We start from the raw sequence: 25,755 nt of genomic DNA, 5'->3' as shown, positions 1-25,755 counted from the left end.
ATTATTGGTTAGTAAAATTGGCGAGTGGATGAGCTCAATTGCTGCTAACATTTGTGCAATTTGCTGGCTGAAGGCTGGAATCCTGGTGCTTTACTCTACTTTCCAAGAATATTCAAATGCATACCAATCAGTTGGGTAAATGAAATGGCAACATCTGCAGTTTATGGTAACTTTCTTTTCATGCAGCTCCTCAATCTGAAGTTTTTGATATTAAGTGTTGTAAATAACAAGTGTTATTATTCCCTGATTTCATGGCATTTAAATATGTGATCTTGAAGTAAAAGTTCTAGTGGGCCTCTTTGTGCTTAAATCTGTTGCCTTTAAGCTTCGCCAGATATCAGCACGTAGCACTAAACTCACTTAGTCCGTTTGCCGTGGTTTCTACTGGTTGCAAGTATTTTTGCATACATTTTGGGGAATTTCAAGAATGATTTACCCCTTATGTTAAAAACATATTTATACAAATCAGTTCACATTGGACCCATCCATACTCCTACACAAGCTCTTTACTTTCTGCCATCTAGTGGTTGGGTCTGGAATGTCTTTTAGTCCTGGGACCATTTGGAGGTAAGCCCTTCCCCTGGTGTCATGAGATTAATGCCCTTCTGATTCTTCGTCTTTTCCCACTCTAACCTGCCCCCCCCCCCCCGCCCCCCAAAAAACTGTTATAAGGAATAAGTATCTCCAGCGTTCGTAAATCGCATTGCCGTATCACCATGGAACATTGTTAAAAAATAGAGAAGATATGATGTATTGAAGAGAACATCATAACTTGTTTCCATCAAAAGATTACATCAAAAATTCGATCACAAGGTTGGAGAATGTACATCTAGATACCCTGGACCACTAGCGGAAATGGAGAATACTCTTTACATTTTGTTTGCAGTGCCACTAAAAGTTTACACAGAAACATAGCCAAGAAGTTTGGATCTTGTGCCTACTGAAAGACAGTCCCATCAAAGGTCACGAGCCCTATGCTGATTTTCATCTAAAACCTTAAAGCTTGCACAGAAATGATGATTTGCTCATTATGTGATAATGCAGTCACAAAAGAAGCAGACTTCACGCAGATATTGGGCTATCCAGCAACAATGGAATAAAACAGACTGAACTCTCATAAGAAGGCGGCTTTAGCACCGAAGAAAGTCGTTGACTTTGAGAGACTCAATTTGTCGAGAAAGGTGCTGCAACATGGTTAACCCAAGAACGTCAACCAGCGCTAATATTGCTGGGGAAACACCTTTCAACAAACCTCTGAGTGTAAGTTTCTTCAGGACATAGCCACACCTGCATATGAAGGAGACAAACTGGATATATCTTTCAGTACCCGTGGCCTGCTGCCAGAGGTTCCTACACCCCAGAGACCACCCAACTCCCATACTCGCCAGCGATTTACTATTTGTAAACTGCCACGGCTGCTGTAAGTGGTGCAGTGTGCCAACACAGCACCCTGGAGGGAAGCGGGAGTGGCGCAATTAAAGGAACTTCATCATGAGGTTGTCCCCATGTCTTTTCAGGAGGTCTGGATCTTCATGGACAGTTTTCAACCTTCCACACCATACAGCATGTGTTGCGTGACACATGGGACACCAGGGAATGAGGAAAGAGAACGACACATGCACTTTTCTCTATCGCTTCATGAATGATTTTCAAATGCAGCCTAGTTATGCTAACTTAGGCATGCCTAAATTTATCATGTTTTTCTAGCAGAACATAAATACTCTACACAGGCTAAGCAGACGAAATTGCTCTCACACGTGGGAGATTAAAGATCAAGTACTACAAGGAATGTTCCAACGATGGGAACACACCACCAATAGAGCTCTGACCGACACCAAAAACACAAAATGCTAAAGCTCCGCATAAAAGTACCCACATAATCTGTTGAGAGGGAAGGCCCTATTGATAAACTGGTCAAGGACGTTAGCATATCCTCCTGCCCAATACCCTTAATTCCATTGATGTGCAGCCAGTCATTAGTGGCACTAATTCTTGATAGCACCCCACTAGGAAAGGCAGACTTGGTTATCGGACTTTGTAGATATGGCATGTGTTGGTATTGAAACTGCCACACTTGCAGGACCTGCTCACCTTGTAGAAGGAAAAAGTTTACCACCCAGAACTAGCAGGCCTCCGGTGGTTAGTAGCATGGCCCCTGAGGACTTGGATTTCAGAAACTTGGGTCTCCCTAAAGAACCATGGAGATCCTAAGTGGGGTGAGGTGCCTACAAAAAGTAAATAGTAAAGTGAAACAGGTATGTTCACTGGTGCAAAAGGAAAGCTTTTCTTAGACATAAGACACCATAGTAATTATATAACTAACCTCTTAGATTAAAGCCTACCTTTTACATTGATCAAGGTCCACCTGGTGGCCGTTGTGGCATACACTTGGGGACAGACAGGAAGAAGCCTCTTTGCTCTTTCTAGGAATATCTTGATTATGGGTGTACTAAAGAGATTGGCACCACCACAGTCCATACTCTCCCCTATTTGGAATTTCAACTTGGTGCTTAGTCAACTAATGAAGGGGCATTCGAGCCAATCCATAGAGCAGAAATCAAGTGTTTTAACAGTTAAACACTCTATTTTTAATACCGATGGCTCTGCGAAGAGTTGGGCAATTACAAGCCCTCTCCATGGAGGAATCTTACTTCCAAAAACACATTGACAAATTGGCTATGAGAGCAAATCCACATTTACTCCCTAAGTTCATAGTACACTTCCGTGTTCAACATGGAAGTGCTACCCAGTCCCTTCAACTGCAGGAGTTTATTTCAGCACCCAAAGAGACGTGCTTAAAGGGTTTTGCATTCATTGGGTGTTAGAAGGGCATTCCAGTACTACCTGCCAGAACCAAAACCAATCCATAAGGGAGCACAGGTTTTTAATTTTTTTTTATTTCCTTTGTACCTGTGAACAAATGTTCCCTTGTGACCAAAGGAACGTGGCACGATTGATCTCACATCATATACAAAAAAGGAGGATTGACACTGAAGGAGAAGCCATTAGATCATTGCACAAGGCAACACTTGCCTTTTTTGGCGAACGTCTCCATTAAAAACGTGTAGAGCAGAAACCTGGTTCTCTCTACATGCTTTCACAAAAGGCTGCTGTGTGTACATTCAAGCCAAGAGAGGCACGGGTAACCAAAGTATTTTTTCAAACACCTGTTTGCTAACACACACTCATTTCAACCCAACCTCCCATTGGGGGGCAATGTACCAGTGCCCTAAGTCATGTTTGGGGCAGTTTATTTTAACACTTTGATCTAAATGTCAGTGTCTCATGCAGTTCTTAAGCTTTTAGCCTAATGCCTTTTGTTCTGGTGGTATTGTGGAAGAGAGGACTGTACCTATACTGGTTCTTTTGTTAAGTAGGTCTTGTTCCTTTGCAGCAAGTCATGAGGTTTGCAGAAATGACCCAGGAAGTGGAAGTGGCTCGACCTATTGACAAGCCTATCTGCGGTCTGACGCCGGGGCGAAGGTTTAGAAACGTAGCCTTTAAGGAGGAGCTATCACGCAGACTGGAGGAACGAGGCGGACCATTGTGCCTAGGTAGGTCTAGCCTCCATTGTGGTGGTGAGAGGAGTAAAGTGGTGAAAAGCCCTATAAGGGGACTGCCAGCCAAAGGCTAGATTGTGGTTTCCTGTTTGTGTGGTCTGGTGAGATGGGGTTTGTTAACTTGAAAAACGTAATGCAAGGCTTTGTGAAGGCTTGTAGAAACAAAGGGCAAAAAGTATTTTCTTCCTTGAGTTATCGGATTGTGCTCCAGCCATCCAAACAAAAACAAAGTCCGATAAAGAATGGGCACAACTTAACCTAACTCTATCTGTGAAGACTGTTTAAGTGACCATGGTTCAGTTGTGTATACATACTGGTGTTTGTTTCTCTACTATGCTTTTTTTCCCCCATTTACGGTTTCCTTGTCATTCTGTTGTTGACACTTTTTTTCTATTTCATTTTCATTGTCTCTCCGTTTGTATATTTAGTTTAACTTTTATAATTAATTCTTATATTATATTGCTTGACTCTTACCCACTTCGCTTTAGCCCTCTAAATGTAACCTGTAGCACTTACGCCATATATTGCACCTTTAACATCTTATCCCCTTGTCTCTTAATCCTTTACCCTTAACTCCTACCCTTACCCATAACTGTAACTCTGAACTTTACACCCCCCAACCCTGTCCGTAAGGAATTAAACATAATCGGTTAATGCGAAGTAGCCATAATACATTCGAATTAACCAAACTGTTAGCCTTAACCCATATTAGAACATTGGAATGTTGGGAGCTCCATTGAAAACAATGGAGTGTTCTGGGCTTATAATGGCTGGTATAGGCCTGGAGCTCCAACATTCCAATGTTTCTTTGTTGACAGCTCTGGCTGTGAACAAAGGCTTCAGGGAGCTTGAGGGGATTCCAATCCCCTCACGCTCCCATAAGGCTTTGTTTTTTTTGTTAGAACTTTCTGCCCTCTAGTGGCAGAATGTTCTAATAGCCTTTTGGCCCTTCATAGCTGGCCTATACGGCTATTAAAGGCCCTTTCCCTTGTTAAAGGCCCGAGCCGAAGGCTTTAATGCTGGAGAGGGCCTTTAATAGCCGGTATAGCCCTCTATGGCGGGCTATAATGCTATATTACTTTGCCCTTAACTATATAACCTTACCCATAAAACCTAATGTCTGATTTTTAACTTGCAACCTTAAACTCTTGCACACCGAGGTCCTTTACACTTGCCCCAAACCATTAACCTTACCCCCTTTCTTTTTCTCCTTACACTGACTCCCTTACCCCTTACTTTTACCAGCCCTTACCTTCAACCCTTTATTCACTTACCTCCTTACTTTTACACACATTACTACTTACACTTTTCTCCATGTACCTTTAATCCCTTACCTCTAACTTTTTAACTCTATCCATAAGCCTTTTATATTCACCCCTTAACTTCAGACCATTATGCTATTATCCCTTAAACTAACCCCTCACACTTTTGAACCATTAACCTTAGCCTTGCAGTTAACCAATCACCTCACTGACTTTATAAACTTTTTCGGCTTCCGTTTAGCCCTGTCCCTTACTCTTATCTGCATACCCTTCCCTTTACCACCTTTCCTTTGTTGACTTGCCCCTTTGCTTTTACATCCTTAACCTCATATCTATTTGACCCTTTACCCCAGCCCTAATCATTCAAATGTACCCTAACCCCCTTAAGATCTTCCAACCATGTCTCTTGTGTCTTTGCCCTTAGCCCATTACATAAAACAGCTTAACTTTACACTCTTAACACCTTACCCATTACACGTAACACTATTTCCCTCATTCTTAACGCCTTTACCTGAAACCTCATTTATTGCTCCTTACACCCATATAAGTATGCCATCCCTATAAAAAAATATAATATAATGTACATTTTGTACATTGTATTAATTATGACAAATGTCAAACTGAGATAATCTACAATGGAATTGGAGTTCATGATATGCCCACGAATACATTTAATGACCATTAAATGGGTGTGGACATCTAGTATGTTCCCATAGTCCATTTGAGCTTCCATCTCTCACCCCATCTGAGCATGATGTATTGCCCTGGATTTGGTGGCAGAGTGACTTGTAGGGAAATTAAAAGAATTTCCCACTAGCCAGTGCCACTGAATGGCATACAGGGCAGGAGGTACCTTGTCCGGCATGCGACTGCCAAAGACCCACTAAATTTAATGTGGCACTGGCCTTTGAGAAATTCTTTCATTTTCCCTATAGAGTAGTGTGAATTTTTTTCGTATTTGACATGACTTCTCACTGTGGGGGTGAAAAAAGGTTCACACTAACCTGGCATTGGTGAAGTGGTACATATCCTCCCTCACTGATTTAGATTCCTGGGATTTGACACCGCAGAATGACCTTTCTTGGAACATCACAGCTGTAAGTGTCTGAAATTGAAGTCCCACTGTTGTGTGGATCTGGCTTTTTTTCTGTCCTTTTTTAATCCGGGACGACCTGGTTAACAGGAATCTAGTGCACTTTAAATGGAAATCACATTAAATACCATGTGGGGAGAGGCATGTCAAAAAGGGGGGCTTCCCTACATCTCCCTTCTGTGCTTCCACCCTGTGTTCCTCTCATCTTGTGCTGCTCACTTATGCCCTTCTCACTGGTCTTTCTGGTCCCCCACCCCCCTTGTGTGCTTACTGCACTCTTTTGGGAGCTCTTCTCCATGTTTCCCTAAGATGGGCTCTGCTCTCTTCATTGTACTCTGCTTTCCATCTTCTCTATTGACACCTGTGGTATTTTTTTTAAAACCTGACCATAGTGACTTTCTCCATCTTAGATTGAAAGTAAAAAATAAATTTAAAAAACTCAAAGCAAATGGTGCCCACATCCTTCTTCGAGTGCAAGCACAGGTCATCACTCATGCACACACCAGTGGGGTTACGCGACCTCCAGCTGCATGCACCTCCTTGTGCTTATTTTCACTTTAAAACACTACTACATTGGCTTGACTCCGTTTATAAGTGCTGTCGGAGTTTTATAGATTAATAGGTGTTGCTATCGTTTTCTCGGAGGATCCTCCAAGTACTTTTGTGTGCCTGGGTAGATCAACAGATTGGCAAGTATTCTTCAGTGCCTATTCAATTATCAGAATCCGATCTGTTTTCCATTAATACGAATTCATATGTTATAATATAATTTGGACATGCTGTGTTTTGCTTAATTAGCCTGAATATATTGTGAAAAGCTCTATATGCTCATGTGTTTATCTTGTTTGACATCACTTTTTTATTTTAAGATGTTTTCCCTACAACACATCTGTTGCAGACTCAGAGAATTAGAGGCCTTAAATTCTGCTAAGATCCCTTTATTTAAGTCAACTCTGCCCGGTTTCAGTCTCTTTTGCTGGACATGTGATTTGCTTGGCCGCCTCAGTTATAGCTGTGGTTGAACAGGTTCCTCTGGGTGGCTCGTTCTGACTTTTGAGATGTGGGCCCTTCTCTGTTTTGGTGACCATTCCATATCACCTCAGTGGCGTGGAGCGTTATTTTTGTCCCTTTGTTGTCCTGAAGTGTCACGCTTGACCCTCTCCAGTTGTTTGTTTGTGGGGCCTGCGTCTGTCACCATGGACACCAGGATAAAGCACCCAATGACCAGGCCCTGAAGAGACAAAAGGCAAAGGGGAAAACAATTCCAGGCCCAACCACTAACTGGTGGGGGTGATACTCAGTGGATGGATACAGAAAAGCCTTCAAGCTATAAAACTACTCCTACAGGTAAGTTAACTCTTATGTTACAGGTAAGTAACTTTTTTCTTTTGCAGCTTGTCATTGATTGTTTTTTAGAAGACCCACTGAAGTACAATTTGAGATAGGAGCTCAGTGAGGAATTTTAGCAGGTGTTAATGCAAAGCCCTTATAGCTGGTGGAGAGGGAATTGTAAGGTTGTGTTCACTGTGAGATGGTTATAAATTGGCTGTTTAGTAGTTGATGCTTGTAAAGTCAATGGAAGTTATCTTTGGCTAACTGTAGCTTGCAGGGGAATACACAACATTTTATTATATTTAATGCTAGTTTTGCAAGCGGAACTTCTTTTTTTGCCACCTTTCCTTGACACAAACAGGAGGGGATACTTGAAGAAGGTGAATGTACAGAGTATGCCCATGCCAGATATCTAGTTTAACAGGCAAGTAACATTTACCAATTGAATGCTCTTCAAAGTAGTTACATGTGGTACACTACCGTTCATTAAAATGAATGAGGTACTGAGAGTTTATTACTGTTTGCCTCCAGATTCAGATGATCAGTCAGTCACTGAGATGCTGATACAGAGCTTCCCACCCCTGCCATCTTGTGAGCTTCTGGATGTCAACGATGAAGAAACTCTACCACGTATCATTGCAGTCCTGGAGCAGCGTCTGCGGGTGCGACAAATGCTGTCTGAAGAGTTTAGAAAGAATGGTAAAGTTGCACATTTCTCAGCAATTGCTTTCTTATCTATTGCCTTCCTAGCAAGAACGTATAGGTCCTCTGGGGACTGTTGATGAACTCTTTGGAAGGTGAATGGAGAAATGGAGAGGGCGAGAGAGGGCGAGAGATGGCTGGAGAGGGCGAGAGATGGCTGGAGAGGGCGAGAGATGGCTGGAGAGGGCGAGAGATGGCTGGAGAGGGCGAGAGATGGCTGGAGAGGGCGAGAGATGGCTGGAGAGGGCGAGAGATGGCTGGAGAGGGCGAGAGATGGCTGGAGAGGGCGAGAGATGGCTGGAGAGGGCGAGAGATGGCTGGAGAGGGCGAGAGATGGCTGGAGAGGGCGAGAGATGGCTGGAGAGGGCGAGAGATGGCTGGAGAGGGCGAGAGATGGCTGGAGAGGGCGAGAGATGGCTGGAGAGGGCGAGAGATGGCTGGAGAGGGCGAGAGATGGCTGGAGAGGGCGAGAGATGGCTGGAGAGGGCGAGAGATGGCTGGAGAGGGCGAGAGATGGCTGGAGAGGGCGAGAGATGGCTGGAGAGGGCGAGAGATGGCTGGAGAGGGCGAGAGATGGCTGGAGAGAGGGCTAGAGAGAGGGCTAGAGAGAGGGCTAGAGAGAGGGCTAGAGAGAGGGCTAGAGAGAGGGCTAGAGAGAGGGCTAGAGAGAGGGCTAGAGAGAGGGCTAGAGAGAGGGCTAGAGAGAGGGCTAGAGAGAGGGCTAGAGAGAGGGCTAGAGATGGCTAGAGAAATGGCTAGTGAGAGAAAGGGAGAGAGATGGCTAGTGAGAGAGAGGGAGAGAGATGGCTAGTGAGAGAGAGGGAGTGAGATGGCTAGTGAGAGAGAGGGAGTGAGATGGCTAGTGAGAGAGAGGGAGAGAGATGGCTAGTGAGAGAGAGGGAGAGAGATGGCTAGTGAGAGAGAGGGAGAGAGATGGCTAGTGAGAGGGAGGGAGGGAGATGGCTAGTGAGGGAGGGAGAGAGATGGCGAGGGAGGGAGGGAGGGAGAGAGATGGCGAGGGAGGGAGGGAGGGAGAGAGATGGCTAGTGAGAGAGAGAGAGGGAGAGAGATGGTTAGTGAGAGGGAGAGAGATGGTTAGTGAGGGAGAGATGGCTAGTGAGAGGGAGAGATGGCTAGTGAGAGGGAGAGAGATGGCTAGAGAGGGAGAGAGATGGCTAGAGAGGGGGAGAGAGATGGCTAGTGAGAGAGAGGGAGAGAGATGGCTAGTGGGAGAGAGATGGCTAGAGAGAGGGAGAGAGATGGCTAGAGAGAGTGAGAGAGATGGCTAGTGAGAGGGAGAGAGATGGCTAGAGAGAGGGAGAGAGATGGCTAGAGAGAGGGAGAGAGATGGCTAGAGAGAGGGAGAGAGATGGCTAGAAAGAGGGAGAGATGGCTAGAGAGGGAGAGAGAGATGGCTAGTAGGAGAGAGATGGCTAGTAGGAGAGAGATGGCTAGTGAGAGAGAGGGAGAGAGATGGCTAGAGAGAGAGAGGGAGAGAGATGGCTAGAGAGAGATGGCTAGAGAGAGAGAGAGAGATGGCTAGAGAGAGATGGCTAGAGAGAGAAAGGGAGAGAGATGGCTAGAGAGAGAAAGGGAGAGAGATGGCTAGTGAGAGAAAGGGAGAGAGATGGCTAGTGAGAGAAAGGGAGAGAGATGGCTAGTGAGAGAGAGAGATGGCTAGAGAGAGATGGCTAGTGAGAGAGAGGGAGAGAGATGGCTAGTGAGAGAAAGGGAGAGAGATGGCTAGTGAGAAAAAGGGAGAGATGGCTAGAGCGAGATGGCTAGTGAGAGAGAGGGATAGAGATGGCTAGTGAGAGGGAGAGAGGTGGCTAGTGAGTGAGAGGGAGAGAGGTGGCTAGTGAGAGAGAGGGAGAGAGGTGGCTAGTTAGAGAGAGGTGGCTAGTGAGAGAGAGGGAGAGAGGTGGCTAGTTAGAGAGAGGTGGCTAGAGAGAGAGATGGCTAGTGAGAGAGGGAGAGAGATGGCTAGTGAGAGAAAGGGAGAGAGATGGCTAGAGAGAGATGGCTAGTGAGAGAGATGGCTAGTGAGAGAGATGGCTAGAGAGAGATGGCTAGAGAGAGATGGCTAGAGAGAGAGATGGCTAGTGAGAGGTGGCTAGTGAGAGAGAGGGAGAGAGGTGGCTAGTGAGAGAGAGGGAGAGAGGTGGCTAGTGAGAGAGAGGGGGAGAGATGGCTAGTGAGAGAGAGGGGGAGAGATGGCTAGAGAGAGGGAGAGAGATGGCTAGAGAGAGGGAGAGAGATGGCTAGAGAGAGGGAGAGAGATGGCTAGAGAGAGGGAGAGAGATGGCTAGAGAGAGGGAGAGAGATGGCTAGAGAGAGGGAGAGAGGTGGCTAGAGAGATGGGGAGAGAGATGGCTAGAGAGAGATGGCTAGAGAGAGATGGCTAGAGAGAGATGGCTAGAGAGAGATGGCTAGGGAGAGATGGCTAGGGAGAGATGGCTAGGGAGAGATGGCTAGGGAGAGATGGCTAGGGAGAGATGGCTAGGGAGAGATGGCTAGGGAGAGATGGCTAGGGAGAGATGGCTAGGGAGAGATGGCGAGGGAGAGATGGCGAGGGAGAGATGGCGAGGGAGAGATGGCGAGGGAGAGATGGCGAGGGAGAGATGGCGAGATGGCTAGTGAGAGAGAGAGAGAGATGGCTAGTGAGAGAGAGAGAGAGATGGCTAGTGAGAGAGAGAGAGAGATGGCTAGTGAGAGAGAGAGTGATGGCTAGTGAGAGAGAGAGAGAGAGATGGCTAGTGAGAGAGAGAGAGAGAGATGGCTAGTGAGAGAGAGAGATGGCTAGGGCGAGAGAGATGGCTAGGGCGAGAGAGATGGCTAGGGCGAGAGAGATGGCTAGGGCGAGAGAGATGGCTAGGGCGAGAGAGATGGCTAGGGCGAGAGAGATGGCTAGGGCGAGAGAGATGGCTAGGGCGAGAGAGATGGCTAGGGCGAGAGAGATGGCTAGGGCGAGAGAGATGGCTAGGGCGAGAGAGATGGCTAGGGCGAGAGAGATGGCTAGGGCGAGAGAGATGGCTAGGGCGAGAGAGATGGCTAGGGCGAGAGAGATGGCTAGGGCGAGAGAGATGGCTAGGGCGAGAGAGATGGCTAGGGCGAGAGAGATGGCTAGGGAGAGAGATGGCTAGGGAGAGAGATGGCTAGGGAGAGAGATGGCTAGGGAGAGAGATGGCTAGAGAGAGAAAGGGAGAGAGATGGCTAGTGAGAGAGAGAGATGGCTAGTGAGAGAGAGAGATGGCTAGTGAGAGAGAGAGATGGCTAGGGAGAGAGAGATGGCTAGGGCGAGAGAGATGGCTAGGGCGAGAGAGATGGCTAGGGCGAGAGAGATGGCTAGGGCGAGAGAGATGGCTAGGGCGAGAGAGATGGCTAGGGCGAGAGAGATGGCTAGGGCGAGAGAGATGGCTAGGGCGAGAGAGATGGCTAGGGCGAGAGAGATGGCTAGGGCGAGAGAGATGGCTAGGGCGAGAGAGATGGCTAGGGCGAGAGAGATGGCTAGGGCGAGAGAGATGGCTAGGGCGAGAGAGATGGCTAGGGCGAGAGAGATGGCTAGGGCGAGAGAGATGGCTAGGGCGAGAGAGATGGCTAGGGCGAGAGAGATGGCTAGGGCGAGAGAGATGGCTAGGGCGAGAGATGGCTAGGGAGAGAGATGGCTAGGGCGAGAGATGGCTAGGGCGAGAGATGGCTAGGGAGAGAGATGGCTAGGGAGAGAGATGGCTAGGGAGAGAGATGGCTAGGGAGAGAGATGGCTAGAGAGAGAAAGGGAGAGAGATGGCTAGTGAGAGAAAGGGAGAGAGATGGCTAGTGAGAGAGAGAGATGGCTAGTGAGAGAAAGGGAGAGAGATGGCTAGTGAGAGAGAGAGATGGCTAGTGAGAGAGAGAGATGGCTAGGGAGAGAGAGATGGCTAGGGCGAGAGAGATGGCTAGGGCGAGAGAGATGGCTAGGGCGAGAGAGATGGCTAGGGCGAGAGATATGGCTAGCGAGAGAAAGGGAGAGAGATGGCTAGCGAGAGAAAGGGAGAGAGATGGCTAGCGAGAGAAAGGGAGAGAGATGGCTAGCGAGAGAGAGGGGGAGAGATGGCTAGCGAGAGCGAGGGAGAGAGATGGCTAGCGAGAGCGAGGGAGAGAGATGGCTAGCGAGAGCGAGGGAGAGAGATGGCTAGCGAGAGCGAGGGAGAGAGATGGCTAGCGAGGGAGAGAGATGGCTAGCGAGACCGAGGGAGAGAGATGGCTAGAGCGAGGGAGAGAGATGGCTAGAGCGAGGGAGAGAGATGGCTAGAGCGAGGGAGAGAGATGGCTAGCGAGGGAGAGAGATGGCTAGAGCGAGGGAGAGATGGCTAGAGCGAGGGAGAGATGGCTAGAGAGAGGGAGAGATGGCTAGCAAGAGAGAGATGGCTAGAGAGAGGGCTAGAGAGAGGGCTAGAGAGAGGGCTAGAGAGAGGGCTAGAGAGAGGGCTAGAGAGAGGGCTAGAGAGAGGGCTAGAGAGAGGGCTAGAGAGATGGCTAGAGAGAGGGCTAGAGAGGGAGAGATGGCTAGAGAAATGGCTAGTGAGAGAAAGGGAGAGAGATGGCTAGTGAGAGAGAGGGAGAGAGATGGCTAGTGAGAGAGAGGGAGTGAGATGGCTAGTGAGAGAGAGGGAGAGAGATGGCTAGTGAGAGAGAGGGAGAGAGATGGCTAGTGAGAGAGAGGGAGAGATGGCTAGTGAGAGGGAGGGAGGGAGATGGCTAGTGAGAGGGAGGGAGGGAGATGGCTAGTGAGGGAGGGAGAGAGATGGCTAGTGAGGGAGGGAGGGAGAGAGATGGCGAGGGAGGGAGGGAGGGAGAGAGATGGCTAGTGAGAGAGAGAGAGGGAGAGAGATGGTTAGTGAGAGGGAGAGAGATGGTTAGTGAGGGAGAGATGGCTAGTGAGAGGGAGAGATGGCTAGTGAGAGGGAGAGAGATGGCTAGAGAGGGAGAGAGATGGCTAGAGAGGGGGAGAGAGATGGCTAGAGAGGGGGAGAGAGATGGCTAGTGAGGGAGAGAGATGGCTAGTGAGAGAGAGGGAGAGAGATGGCTAGTGGGAGAGAGATGGCTAGAGAGAGGGAGAGAGATGGCTAGAGAGAGTGAGAGAGATGGCTAGTGAGAGGGAGAGAGATGGCTAGAGAGAGGGAGAGAGATGGCTAGAGAGAGGGAGAGAGATGGCTAGAGAGAGGGAGAGAGATGGCTAGAGAGAGGGAGAGAGATGGCTAGTGAGAGAGAGGGAGAGAGATGGCTAGAGAGAGAGAGGGAGAGAGATGGCTAGAGAGAGATGGCTAGAGAGAGAGAGATGGCTAGAGAGAGAAAGGGAGAGAGATGGCTAGAGAGAGAAAGGGAGAGAGATGGCTAGTGAGAGAAAGGGAGAGAGATGGCTAGGGAGAGAGATGGCTAGTGAGAGAAAGGGAGAGAGATGGCTAGTGAGAGAGAGAGATGGCTAGAGAGAGAGAGATGGCTAGTGAGAGAGAGGGAGAGAGATGGCTAGTGAGAGAAAGGGAGAGAGATGGCTAGTGAGAAAAAGGGAGAGATGGCTAGAGCGAGATGGCTAGTGAGAGAGAGGGATAGAGATGGCTAGTGAGAGGGAGAGAGGTGGCTAGTGAGAGAGAGGGAGAGAGGTGGCTAGTTAGAGAGAGGTGGCTAGTGAGAGAGAGGGAGAGAGGTGGCTAGTTAGAGAGAGGTGGCTAGAGAGAGAGATGGCTAGTGAGAGAGGGAGAGAGATGGCTAGTGAGAGAAAGGGAGAGAGATGGCTAGAGAGAGATGGCTAGTGAGAGAGATGGCTAGTGAGAGAGATGGCTAGTGAGAGAGATGGCTAGAGAGAGATGGCTAGAGAGAGAGATGGCTAGTGAGAGGTGGCTAGTGAGAGAGAGGGAGAGAGGTGGCTAGTGAGAGAGAGGGAGAGAGGTGGCTAGTGAGAGAGAGGGGGAGAGAGGTGGCTAGTGAGAGAGAGGGGGAGAGATGGCTAGAGAGAGGGAGAGAGATGGCTAGAGAGAGGGAGAGAGATGGCTAGAGAGAGGGAGAGAGATGGCTAGAGAGAGGGAGAGAGATGGCTAGAGAGAGGGAGAGAGATGGCTAGAGAGAGGGAGAGAGATGGCTAGAGAGAGGGAGAGAGATGGCTAGAGAGAGGGGGAGAGGTGGCTAGAGAGATGGCTAGAGAGAGATGGCTAGAGAGAGATGGCTAGAGAGAGATGGCTAGAGAGAGATGGCTAGAGAGAGATGGCTAGAGAGAGATGGCTAGAGAGAGATGGCTAGAGAGAGATGGCTAGAGAGAGATGGCTAGAGAGAGATGGCTAGGGAGAGATGGCTAGGGAGAGATGGCTAGGGAGAGATGGCTAGGGAGAGATGGCTAGGGAGAGATGGCTAGGGAGAGATGGCTAGGGAGAGATGGCGAGGGAGAGATGGCTAGGGAGAGATGGCTAGGGAGAGATGGCGAGGGAGAGATGGCGAGGGAGAGATGGCGAGGAGAGATGGCGAGGGAGAGATGGCGAGATGGCTAGTGAGAGAGAGAGAGAGATGGCTAGTGAGAGAGAGAGAGAGATGGCTAGTGAGAGAGAGAGAGAGAGAGAGAGTGATGGCTAGTGAGAGAGAGAGAGAGTGATGGCTAGTGAGAGAGAGAGAGAGAGATGGCTAGTGAGAGAGAGAGATGGCTAGGGCGAGAGAGATGGCTAGGGCGAGAGAGATGGCTAGGGCGAGAGAGATGGCTAGGGCGAGAGAGATGGCTAGGGCGAGAGAGATGGCTAGGGCGAGAGAGATGGCTAGGGCGAGAGATGGCTAGGGCGAGAGATGGCTAGGGAGAGAGATGGCTAGGGAGAGAGATGGCTAGGGAGAGAGATGGCTAGGGAGAGAGATGGCTAGGGAGAGAGATGGCTAGGGAGAGAGATGGCTAGGGAGAGAGATGGCTAGGGAGAGAGATGGCTAGGGAGAGAGATGGCTAGGGAGAGAGATGGCTAGGGAGAGAGATGGCTAGAGAGAGAAAGGGAGAGAGATGGCTAGTGAGAGAGAGAGATGGCTAGTGAGAGAGAGAGATGGCTAGGGAGAGAGAGATGGCTAGGGCGAGAGATGGCTAGGGCGAGAGAGATGGCTAGGGCGAGAGAGATGGCTAGGGCGAGAGATGGCTAGGGCGAGAGAGATGGCTAGGGCGAGAGAGATGGCTAGGGCGAGAGAGATGGCTAGGGCGAGAGAGATGGCTAGGGCGAGAGAGATGGCTAGGGCGAGAGAGATGGCTAGGGCGAGAGAGATGGCTAGGGCGAGAGAGATGGCTAGGGCGAGAGAGATGGCTAGGGCGAGAGAGATGGCTAGGGCGAGAGAGATGGCTCAGGAGAGAGATGGCTCAGGAGAGAGAGTGAGACGGCTAGTGAGAGAGAGAGTGAGACGGCTAGTGAGAGAGAGAGTGAGACGGCTAGTGAGAGAGAGAGTGAGACGGCTAGTGAGAGAGAGAGTGAGACGGCTAGTGAGAGAGTGAGACGGCCAGTGAGAGAGAGAGAGAGTGAGACGGCCAGTGAGAGACGGCCAGTGAGAGACGGCCAGGGAGAGAGATGGCTAGGGAGAGAGATGGCTAGGGAGAGAGATGGCTAGGGAGAGAGATGGCTAGGGAGAGAGATGGCTAGGGAGAGAGATGGCTAGGGAGAGAGATGGCTAGGGAGAGAGATGGCTAGGGAGAGAGATGGCTCAGGAGAGAGTGAGATGGCTAGTGAGAGAGAGAGAGAGTGTGTGAGATGGCTAGTGAGAGAGAGTGTGCGAGACGGCTAGTGAGAGAGAGTGTGCGAGACGGCTAGTGAGAGAGAGTGTGCGAGACGGCCAGTGAGAGTGAGACGGCCAGTGAGAGAGAGTGAGACGGCCAGTGAGAGAGAGTGAGACGGCCAGTGAGAGAGAGAGTGAGACGGCCAGTGAGAGAGAGAGTGAGAGTGAGACGGCTAGTGAGAGAGAGAGAGTGAGACGGCTAGTGAGAGAGAGAGAGTGAGACGGCTAGTGAGAGAGAGAGATAGCTAGAGTGCGCACGGTGGCTCTAGGGTGCGCGCACGGTGGCTCTAGGGTGCGCGCAGTGGCTCTAGGGAGAGGTAGCTAGAGAGAGGGAGGTAGCAAGGTAGTATCAGGGTTGTAGAGAAAGGGCGGTAGAGGTGTAGAGCGAGGGCGGCTGAGATAGGGAGAGACACTTATTACACAGTAGAGGTCATGACTGACCTAACTATAACTACAGAGATTTCCATAGTAGGTGTGTTTTTTGTCTTGCTGATAACTTCACTGCCAGTTTATAAAACGTTGCATGTAAGGGTAAACCCTAATGTCACTAGGACCTGGGTAGTTGAACAGTACAATGGAGGCTGGTCCCAGTGAATATTACTTCAATAGCAACCACAAATCATACAAAATTCAGGAAAACAAATAAAGACAACATTATATGAATTATGTTCCAGTGTTGTTTAATCACACTGGACATACAGCGTTTCTAGAATCAATTATTATAAAAGCAGTAGGTGCCGAGGAGAAGAGAGTCTCCACCAAAATTTCTAACCCTTGGTATGACGATAGACTCAATGACGACAGGCGTACTATGCGAATGGCAGAGCGCACCTGGAGATCGGACCCTTCAACACTGCACCTCAAAAGGCTTAAGAACAAGAGAAATGCCTACTTCAGGAAAATAAAGCGCACAAAGTCGGACTTCTTTAGCCGTCAGTTGGACCAAGCAAAAAACAGGCCAAGAAAGCTGTTCGAACTAATCAAGACCCAAACAAAGACACAACCCTCACAATCAAACAGCACAACAAGCGACACCCCACACTGTGAAGCCTTCTCTGCTTTCTTTAAGCAAAAGACTGACAATATAAGAAATGACCTCATCATGGATGTGAGCCGACTCCCCAACCACACCAGAATGTCAAACACTCAACCTAAAAACAAGGCATCCTGGCTGTACTTCGATACCTACTCGGAAGAAGCAATACACAAACTACTCTGCACCTTGAAGCCCTCTAATCACCTCACAGACCCTCTACCTGCTAATGCTGTAAAAGACTTCATCCCCTTGCTCCTCCCTCTCTGGACCAAAATCATCAACAGTTCCCTACAACAAGGCCTCATTCCAGACTCCCTCAAGGTGGGGCAAGTCACACCTATACTCAAGAAACCTACAGCAGATCCATCTGACCTCAACAATTACCGGCCCATCACCAATATCCCCACCCTGGCCAAACTGCTGGAGAAATGTGTCCAACTCCAGCTAACAAAACACATTGACCAATTTGACCTCCTCAATCCTCATCAATCAGGCTTCCGAGCGAAACATAGCACGGAAACAGCTATGACACACATAATTGATGACGCCCTCCAAATTCTCGATCGCAATGAGTCCTGCCTCCTCATCCTTCTTGACCTCTCATCAGCATTTGACACGGTCAAACGTGAGAACTTGCTGGAGCTGCTAAGCACTAGAATGGGTCTATCGGGAACTGTTCTCAAATGGTTCTCGTCCTTCCTTCACAACCGGTCTCAGAAGTTCAAGATCGACAATGTGCTATCTACACCTGTGCCTGCAGATCTAGGTGTTCCACAAGGATCCTCCCTCTCCCCCACACTGTTCAACCTCGTCATGGAACCGCTCGCCACCTTGCTCCAAGCTTCCAATGTCCAATTCCATATGTACGCTGACGACACACAACTTTACCTAAAACTACAATCCCCGGAAGATATCAAACACCTGAATTCCACGCTTATTAACACTCAATCTTGGTTGGCCGATAATCACCTCAAACTAAATGCTCTGAAAACTGAGTTCCTACTCATCTCACCCCCGGCGAAAATTTCCACCACCCAAACCTGCCTCAATAACCTAACAGCATTCAATGTCCAACCTACCATCGTGGATTCGGCGAAATCCCTAGGCATCACACTCGACGCCAAGCTCAACATGCAGCAGCACGTTAGCAAAGCCACAAAAGGAGCTAATTTCCAAATCAACACACTGAGGAAAATTAAACCCTTCCTCCCTGCCGAAGACTTCCGAACTGCCGTACAAGCTTTAGTCATCCCTAGAATCGACTACGGAATTGTGGCCCTCAGCGGACTCCCGCTATCCACAACAGCACCCTTAAGAGCCTCCCTGAACGCTGCCGCCAGACTCATTACTGGCTCAAGAAAACATTCGCATATTTCCCCAGACCTAAAGACCTCTAAAATGGCTGCCATTTGAAGCCAGAATAAAACTAAAAATTGCAGTTATGACACACGCGGCCGTGCACCACAATGCACCCAACTACCTCGCGCAAAAGTTGTCTATATCAGGAGGTTCTAGATCCAATAGAAGTAAAAAAAATCTACTCCTGAAACCTTGTAGATTTCGGAAAGAGAAAACATACAAGCGCTCCTTCTCAGGAATGGCACCCAGGATCTGGAATGCGCTCCCTCCTGAAACTAGGCTTATCTCCTCCACTGCACTCTTCAAAAAAGAGGTGAAAACCTTCCTTCTGGCCAAGATCTCTTGAACACTATAGGTACTGGATCAGAGACTCTGCATTGCTTTGTATCACTGTTCACTTGTCCTTTGGCACTATACTTCTACTTGAAGGGGACACTCCTACGCTACTCTCTTACTACAGACCAATATATGACTCACTGTGGTTTACTGACTCGCTCTCCCGATGCCCCCACTCAGTGTTCTCTCTATACTACGACATTGGTGTTAACCATCCACACACCCAGGGTGTACCTGAACACCTCTGTAGTGGGATCAATGACTTGTGCCTTCTTATATTACTTGGTTACCTGATTGTATATTGATATGTTCTATGTATGTTATTATTATTATCTTACCATGTTAGGGACTATTATACTGTTCCCATTTTCTCTGTTCTTTCCTACTGCCCCTACTCTGTCTCTGTGAAGCGCTCTGATATCTGTAAGGATCTTGTTCGCGCTATATAAAACTTTGAATAAATAAATAAATAAATAGAAGAGAGGAATAGGGAAAGTTGTATAATTCGAGTGAGGTTTAAAAGGGTATAAGTAAAGGAAATGGAGTAACAATCACAGATTCATATGTATATTACAGAATGGCTTTTTCTTCAGGCAATAGATTCATAACATATTCTCTATAAATTATCATGTAGCCATTGTTCTGACAGAAGACCACAGTGGACTAATCACTGTTGGTTATATTGATTGGCAGCATGTAGAGTGTGGACCCCCATAGCTATGTAGGTACTACAATCCCTTACGTGGGGTTTTTCTCAGGACTGGGGTGAAAGGAGGAGGGGCACCATAAAAAGCACTGAAGAAAGGGCAGCGAAAAATGTTGCAAGCACCATTATAGGACATGTCCTGAAGCTGTACAAAAATAAATAACATATGGGGCAGGGTAAGGACACCCTTGCCCTTGGGGTGGACCACAGGCGGTGGTCATCGGGGGAATTGGCCAAATGTGATTTTTTTTAAAAATTATTTTATTTTATTTTTTATGATAAAAACACACACTAAAAATCTTTGAAAACCCCAAATGTTAAAGTGACCGAGTTTGGTATGTTAAGGTAACCGAAAACTGTCCAATGGTGTAGTGTGTTAAATTACTTCAAATCCTATAGTATGGTGTCACAATGATTGTATTATGTCACCAGTGCAGGTTATAGTCGGCTCAGTAAATTTGAGTTGGTGGATATCAATTTTTTTTATATTTTACGTTTTTATCTTATTCTAACACAACTATAATGACACTTTAACCTTTGTTTTTTCAATAAAAAGTATGTGTGTGGGTGTAGGTGTATAAAATTAGGTTAACGTGAAGTAGTTCTGGTTGGCTTTAGTTAGAATACCTCAGCAAATTTATTTTAAACTCAAATTCACTTTCAAAACAATGATTGAAGTGCAGCTATGCTAGGTTAGGGAACTGAAAGAAAACACAGAAAAATGCAGTTCATGGGTAGAGACCCATTCCTATAACTTGCATAAGTCATATGAATCAGTACTTTGAATGCAGCTTTCCCCAGTTAATAGACGTGTATTGCATGCGTCCCTGGAGGTAAAGGGTGGAGATCTGGACCCTGAAGTGAGGGGTGATTAACACCGGGCCACTCTTAGAATGTCTATGAAGCCCATTTAGCAAGGGCTTGTTGAGTAGATTTTTCTGAGAACTACTGCCATTTGATGGATGGTGGGAGTGGGGTGGGAGGCATGGAATGAGGAGCAGTGGTTGAGGCATCTGTTTCTGTTAAAGATGACAAAGTTTCCAGGAAGGGTCTGCCCTTTGTCATCTTTCACTCATTTCTCTTATTTTTCCCTCATTGGCACTTTAAGGAGGCTGATAACCGGTCGAGTTTTTACACTTCATTGTAAAGACACTGAACCTGCTTGGAGCAGGATCATAATCCACTTTTGTGAGCGTCTTTATCTTGCACAAAGGTTGTGCCTTGCACTGCAGCAAGAAAATGACATTTGAACAGGAACAGCCCTGAACAAGTTTTTTTAGACGGTGGATCATATCCCTGTCTGGTCTGGAAAGGTATTCTAAAAGAGGGACCCTAACCACCCTACTTGGTTTCAGTTCAAAGTTCTTTATGACCAAGAAAGCGAGTGCTTTCCAAAGGTGAAGTGACATCAACTTAAGTCTGTCCAGCTTGCTGTGGCTCTGCCTAGTGTCCACAATTCTGCCTGCTCAAAGTGTCTCCAACTGCAGGGCATGGGTACTCGCAAACATTTTCTTAGGGGCCAACAAGTATGGTCTGTTGTGTGTCAAAAGGCCACATTGAAGGCATCCTGGTGGGGTCTTGGGAAGTGGGGGATGGTAGGGTGGGCATAGGGGAAGCAAAGCATTCACATGTTGTGGACGTGAAAAGTTATTTTGAGGGGTTCGTTCTATAATGCTCTCTAAATTAAGCCTGTAGTCTCTAGAAGAGTTCTAGCTTTGACAATCCTGCAATGCTCGCAGTCACTATGCCTGTTTCGCACCCTGGGATGAGTCTTCTCTGCTTGCTATTGCTACCTTTTGGTAAATCAAGCATACTTAGGAAGCAATTTGATGATTGAATGAAATAGAATCTTAGGCCTCAATCTCCTTACACGGTTAGTCTCTTATCTGTTAACATTAGGAGTGCATAAACATGGACTCATTTAAGGTATAGAGTGCTATAAGGAATCTGTCTAAGGTCCTTTCCTCCATCCCAAGAAAGAGTGCAATTTGCTGAGGTTGGCAACCGTTACTGCTAGAAATGGGACGGGGAAACTTTTAGTCATGGCACTAGGACACTTGAAGTTTAATCCTGGCTTTACCACTTTGCATACATATGCTGCTTATGAACTCTATATTTAAAGTGTGGGCAGATTCAACAACAGAGACATTTCTTGGTGAGAGTAGTCTCTTGACTCTTGCCATTGAAACCACACGCACCCCAGATGTTATGCAATGAGCAAGATAGAAACTATGGAACTATGTATGAGAAGTGGTTTCTCCCCTTCCCCTGTTTGTTTAAATTTTTTTATTGATTGTGGCTTCTCCTTGTGACTTGGTAACAGATTGGAAAAACTTCACTCCAATTAAACACTGGTAGTAAGTAATGATAAGAAAACAAGAGTGCACACGTAAATACATAGTACAAGAATATCATGGCACATATTGTAGATAAAATATTGAAAGGTGCTCGAAGGGAAGTATAGATGTGCTCTTCTTAGTTACAAATCTGTTTACGTTGATATATATACACACAGTCAAAGTATATAAATTTTAAGTTGGTTTATAAAAAATCTATGCACACTTAACTTTCGATATTTTGGCAACAATATTATTGTCCCACAGTATCTTAGACTCTATTTTAGGAGCCACACCACAAAACAGGACTGTAGATGGACCAAACACCCAGCTTCAAATTCCATTCAATAAAATATGGTGCAATGAGAATTTTGTGGATCTTGAAATGAGGAGCCCTGCACTATGGTACTGGCAGTCCTGTTTCACCAAATTGTTTGCAAGTCTGATCCTATACTTCCTGTGCCTTTGTGCCCTTAATTGCCATTATGCGCTGGATGTGAGTGAGCCAATGAAGCCTCGAGCCACATGCCTGGCTTAGCTCCAGCTTCTCTTGAATCCTCAAGCCGAGGCTTCATGTGGCTTCTGTCTGCATACACGTTCTATTCTCATGTGTCAAATAGACATTTTTGTTTTTGATGTAAAGCAAGATGAAGTGATACCCATCTAGTGGCTGAATTGCACAATGTGGAACCAGTACATTTGGGAATCAGTCCCAACTTCTCTGGGCAGGGGAGGCATAAATGTTTCGAAGGTCATGTTTTAAAACTATCACTTTTAATAAATGCCTCTCAATTCAGTGACGTAACTTGATGTAGTAAGGTGAAACGCTTCTGCATAACAATGACTTTTTTTTTAATTTTGAAGAGACTTTTATATTTTTATGTCTGTGCCTGATGTGTGTAAAAATGAAGGTGTTCCGGAAGATCAATGGTGTAGTGCACTTTCGCTTTGTTTCCTTTACTAGAATTAATGAATTCTTGCCCATGTAATACCTGTTTGAATATCAGTGCTCAGTCAAGTGAACAGCAGATGTAGAAAGCTGGCTCTTGATGCACAGTATACCTCTTTTTGGTATACTATAGAGTCCAGGTATCCTTTATAAGTGGACAGCGGCTTGCTCTAGCAATCACGCGGTGCTCTCTTAGAGGGTGGTGTGGTCGAGCAGCCGTAGTCTTATCAGCGACGACTGTTCGATCAGAGGCTTGCAGCCTCTTTTTGATTGGACGGAGCTTCAGGTTGATGTGTTCCTGTCCCTTTTTAATGCTTTCAGCTGCAAACTTTAAGGCATCCCTGCAGGACTTCGATGGAACTTCTGCAGCCAAGGAGAACCTCACTCAGGTTAGGTTGAATGAGAAGGAGAAGGTGATTGCCTCCATCAAGTCTGAGTGTGAGCGCCTCGAAAAGAAGAATAAAACCCTGGAGTACAAGGTAGGTGTCGCACTCTCGTTTGGCAGGCCGAACTGCTGTTCCTTTCACTGATGTCTGCCCAACTGTCTAACTCTATTTCCTACTCTGCAGTTTTACCCTGTGTTGACTATCACAATTGCCCTTATGTTTTAACCATGTAGAATAGGTCATTATGGTCCCTCTAGCAGTAGTTTCCCGTTTTTTCCTATGTTTAATTCCACTTTAAAACTTTGTGTTAGGTACAGCTGTTGCTGCAGCAGCATCTAATGCATAGGGTACATGCTTGAGTTCTGACCAGTCACTTGGCTGGGCATCCACGTTAAACTATTCTGCATCTTAGAATTAAAGCATTTATTCGATTGAACATGGTTTTCCATCACGCGATTCTATTTTAAACTGTGAACTGTATCCGCCAATGCATTGGCCCCAAAACATGTTTTAAAATGCTTACTTTTTTGTTCATTTTCTTTTAATGTTTTTGTTGCATAAGATGCTTATAGCAGCCTTCATTTCCTGTTTATACGTTTATTGCAAATTCAATTGTGATTAGTCAGTCTGCATCATACATTAAATTTGATGGCAAAGTGGACATTTTTTTACATGTCCATTGATTTAAAACCATGATAGAAATTGCGCAGTAGGCATTGCATCTTATGTGGCAAATATTTTGATGCTGTTCTTTCAAAGATTATGTGAGTTCTACATTCCCCCGAATAAGGGCGGCAGAGAGACAGGAGAGGCTGATGCAATTCATTTTCACACTCCAAGCAAGGATGCCTGAAAACACTGACATTAAAATACATTTTTTAAAATGTTTATTTAAACGGTTTCTAATGGCAGTTTGGTTTTTTAGTGTTAAATTTAATTTTTTTTCCTAAGTCATTAAGGGTAGAACTCTGCTGCCTACTTGATCACCCTGTTTGCTCCCTTCCACATATGGCCTTCCTTTTGTCGAAATAGATCTGTGAAGTTCAACACCGTGTGTGATCCATTGTGCCTTTGATGCATCTCATTCCATTGAAAATTGAGGCATGTCATTACATTCATGTAATTACACGAAGCTGATTCATGGGGGGCCGAAGGGCAAATCTGAGCCTTCTGGACAAGAATTCATGGGCTTCTACCTAGGGATCTAATGCCAGCAAAGTTTCATAGTGCATTTTAGCATTCTTTACGTATGAGGGGAGTCACTGAAAATTCAGTGTGGACACAGCTACTTGCTGTGAGACTGTATTACTGTGCACACTCTGAAGTGCCTCATGTGAATGTTATGTGGTGGGCAGTTCTGTGGTTACCATCTATTTTCTTCTGTCTCAGGTCTCTCCATTGCCCACAATATGGATGTTCACATGTGTTTTTTTTGTTTGTTTTTAACATTCAACCATTCTACATATCATCTGCTTCAGAGAGCTCTCGTGCACAAGGAAAGGAAGCTTGGGTCCATCTTGCATGCACAATACACAGGAAGATGTGGTTCTCCTTGCACCAATTATTGGCCTGCCACTATTCTCGCTAGGCAAATTGTGTCCGTTATATAGGTTCCATTATCCACAAGTATTGTCATAGCCAATTCGTCTGGGTTTAGCTTATGAGCCAAAGGGTGTGAACCCAGCCATTAACAAACTATCTTTACATGCATTGCTTTCTCATATGCTGTTTATTTCATTAAAGCCTGCCCTATTTAATTTGTAGAATAAATAATAAATAAAATAAATAAATAAAAGTTGTCAAAGATTTGCTTTCGCTATAGTTTGCACATAGAAGGTAAGGAATTAAATATGGCGAACAACGGATTGAGTGTACTTTTCAGATGTAAATAGTCACCTCTGAATTCCAAAGGAAGTACTTGGATGTGATCAAGTAATATTCTTCTGGGTAGTGCCAAAGTCCATTCTGTGTATTCTAAAGATTTGGTTATTATAAAACCAACAGACACCTTCACTGTCAAGCCAGACCTAAAAGGGGACCAGCCAAGAGAGGGAGAGACTTGTGGGATGGGCCACTGTTGGACCTAGATTACCCAAGCCTACATATGGTAGCTTGGCACAGTAGTGGTCTACAGCTAACTCCAGGCGTTGGCTAAGTACTTACACAGCTTACCCACAGTAACACATTGATGAACCACTAAAATAAAGACACAACACCTTTGTTTGCAAAAATACCGTTACCTTTTATAAAAATAATATGGCTCTTTGGATTTGAAAGCATACAGGTTATCACATCAATTGCTTTTAGGAATAAACATTGCACTTTTACTAGAGAAAATAGTTTTCACTCCTCCAGCTGTGGAAAAAGCAGTAAATCATATACTTTTATCAGAATTCAGCAGTACATTCAGAGAACTTCTTGGATAATTAATTGAAGCTCCTAGACTTCACACTCTACAGGGGTATTTTGCATTAATACACAATGACATCAATAACTCTTTACTACAGCCTACCAATTCATTGGTTATGTTAACATATCTAGGGTTACGTTGCCTAACCCCTTCTCTCCTTTGTCACAGAATGAATCTCCAGGGAAGTAGAAAGGTCAAGGCCCTTTTCTCTGCTTATGGACCTGTTTAAAATAGCTGTCAACCTTTTATCCCTTTTTACCCAACACTTCCCTCTTCACACTCCCACTCTCCTTACTGTCTGGGTGGCAGATATGCCACAGTCCATAGGCCTTCAGCTGGTACCCGCCTCTCAAGCTCCCCCGATCAGCTGCTTCCCTGCACTGACGTGGGAAGAGCCTTGCCGGCCTCCTCAGCCCAAGCGCGCGTTCTCCTGTCAGCGCTGGCTAGGGGGCCTCGTTTCAGGCTTAACGCGGTGATTTCCTGCGTCTGCGGATCACCAGGGGTTAGATGGGCGGTCGGTTGCCCAA

At 46.5% G+C, this 25,755-nt stretch overlaps 1 protein-coding gene across 7 annotated transcripts in view; it reads left to right on the top strand.

Annotated features, from left to right (window-relative positions):
• KIF23 (kinesin family member 23) overlaps window positions 1–25,755 on the top strand; it is a 258,929-nt gene that overhangs the window by 162,535 nt on the left and 70,639 nt on the right. For all 7 annotated transcript variants that reach the window (XM_078683000.1, XM_078682998.1, XM_078682996.1 and 4 more), the window contains 3 exons: window positions 3,395–3,554; window positions 7,779–7,946; window positions 22,754–22,911. In XM_078683000.1, coding sequence (XP_078539126.1) covers window positions 3,395–3,554; window positions 7,779–7,946; window positions 22,754–22,911 — 486 coding nt within the window. The remainder of the gene's footprint in view (window positions 1–3,394; window positions 3,555–7,778; window positions 7,947–22,753; window positions 22,912–25,755) is intronic.

Source organism: Lissotriton helveticus, chromosome 3_1, assembly GCF_964261635.1.
Source record: "Lissotriton helveticus chromosome 3_1, aLisHel1.1, whole genome shotgun sequence".
In the NCBI taxonomy this organism is placed as follows: Eukaryota; Metazoa; Chordata; class Amphibia; order Caudata; family Salamandridae; genus Lissotriton; species Lissotriton helveticus.
Note: the sequence above shows the minus strand (reverse complement) of the source record. Positions and strands in the feature narration are given on the sequence as shown.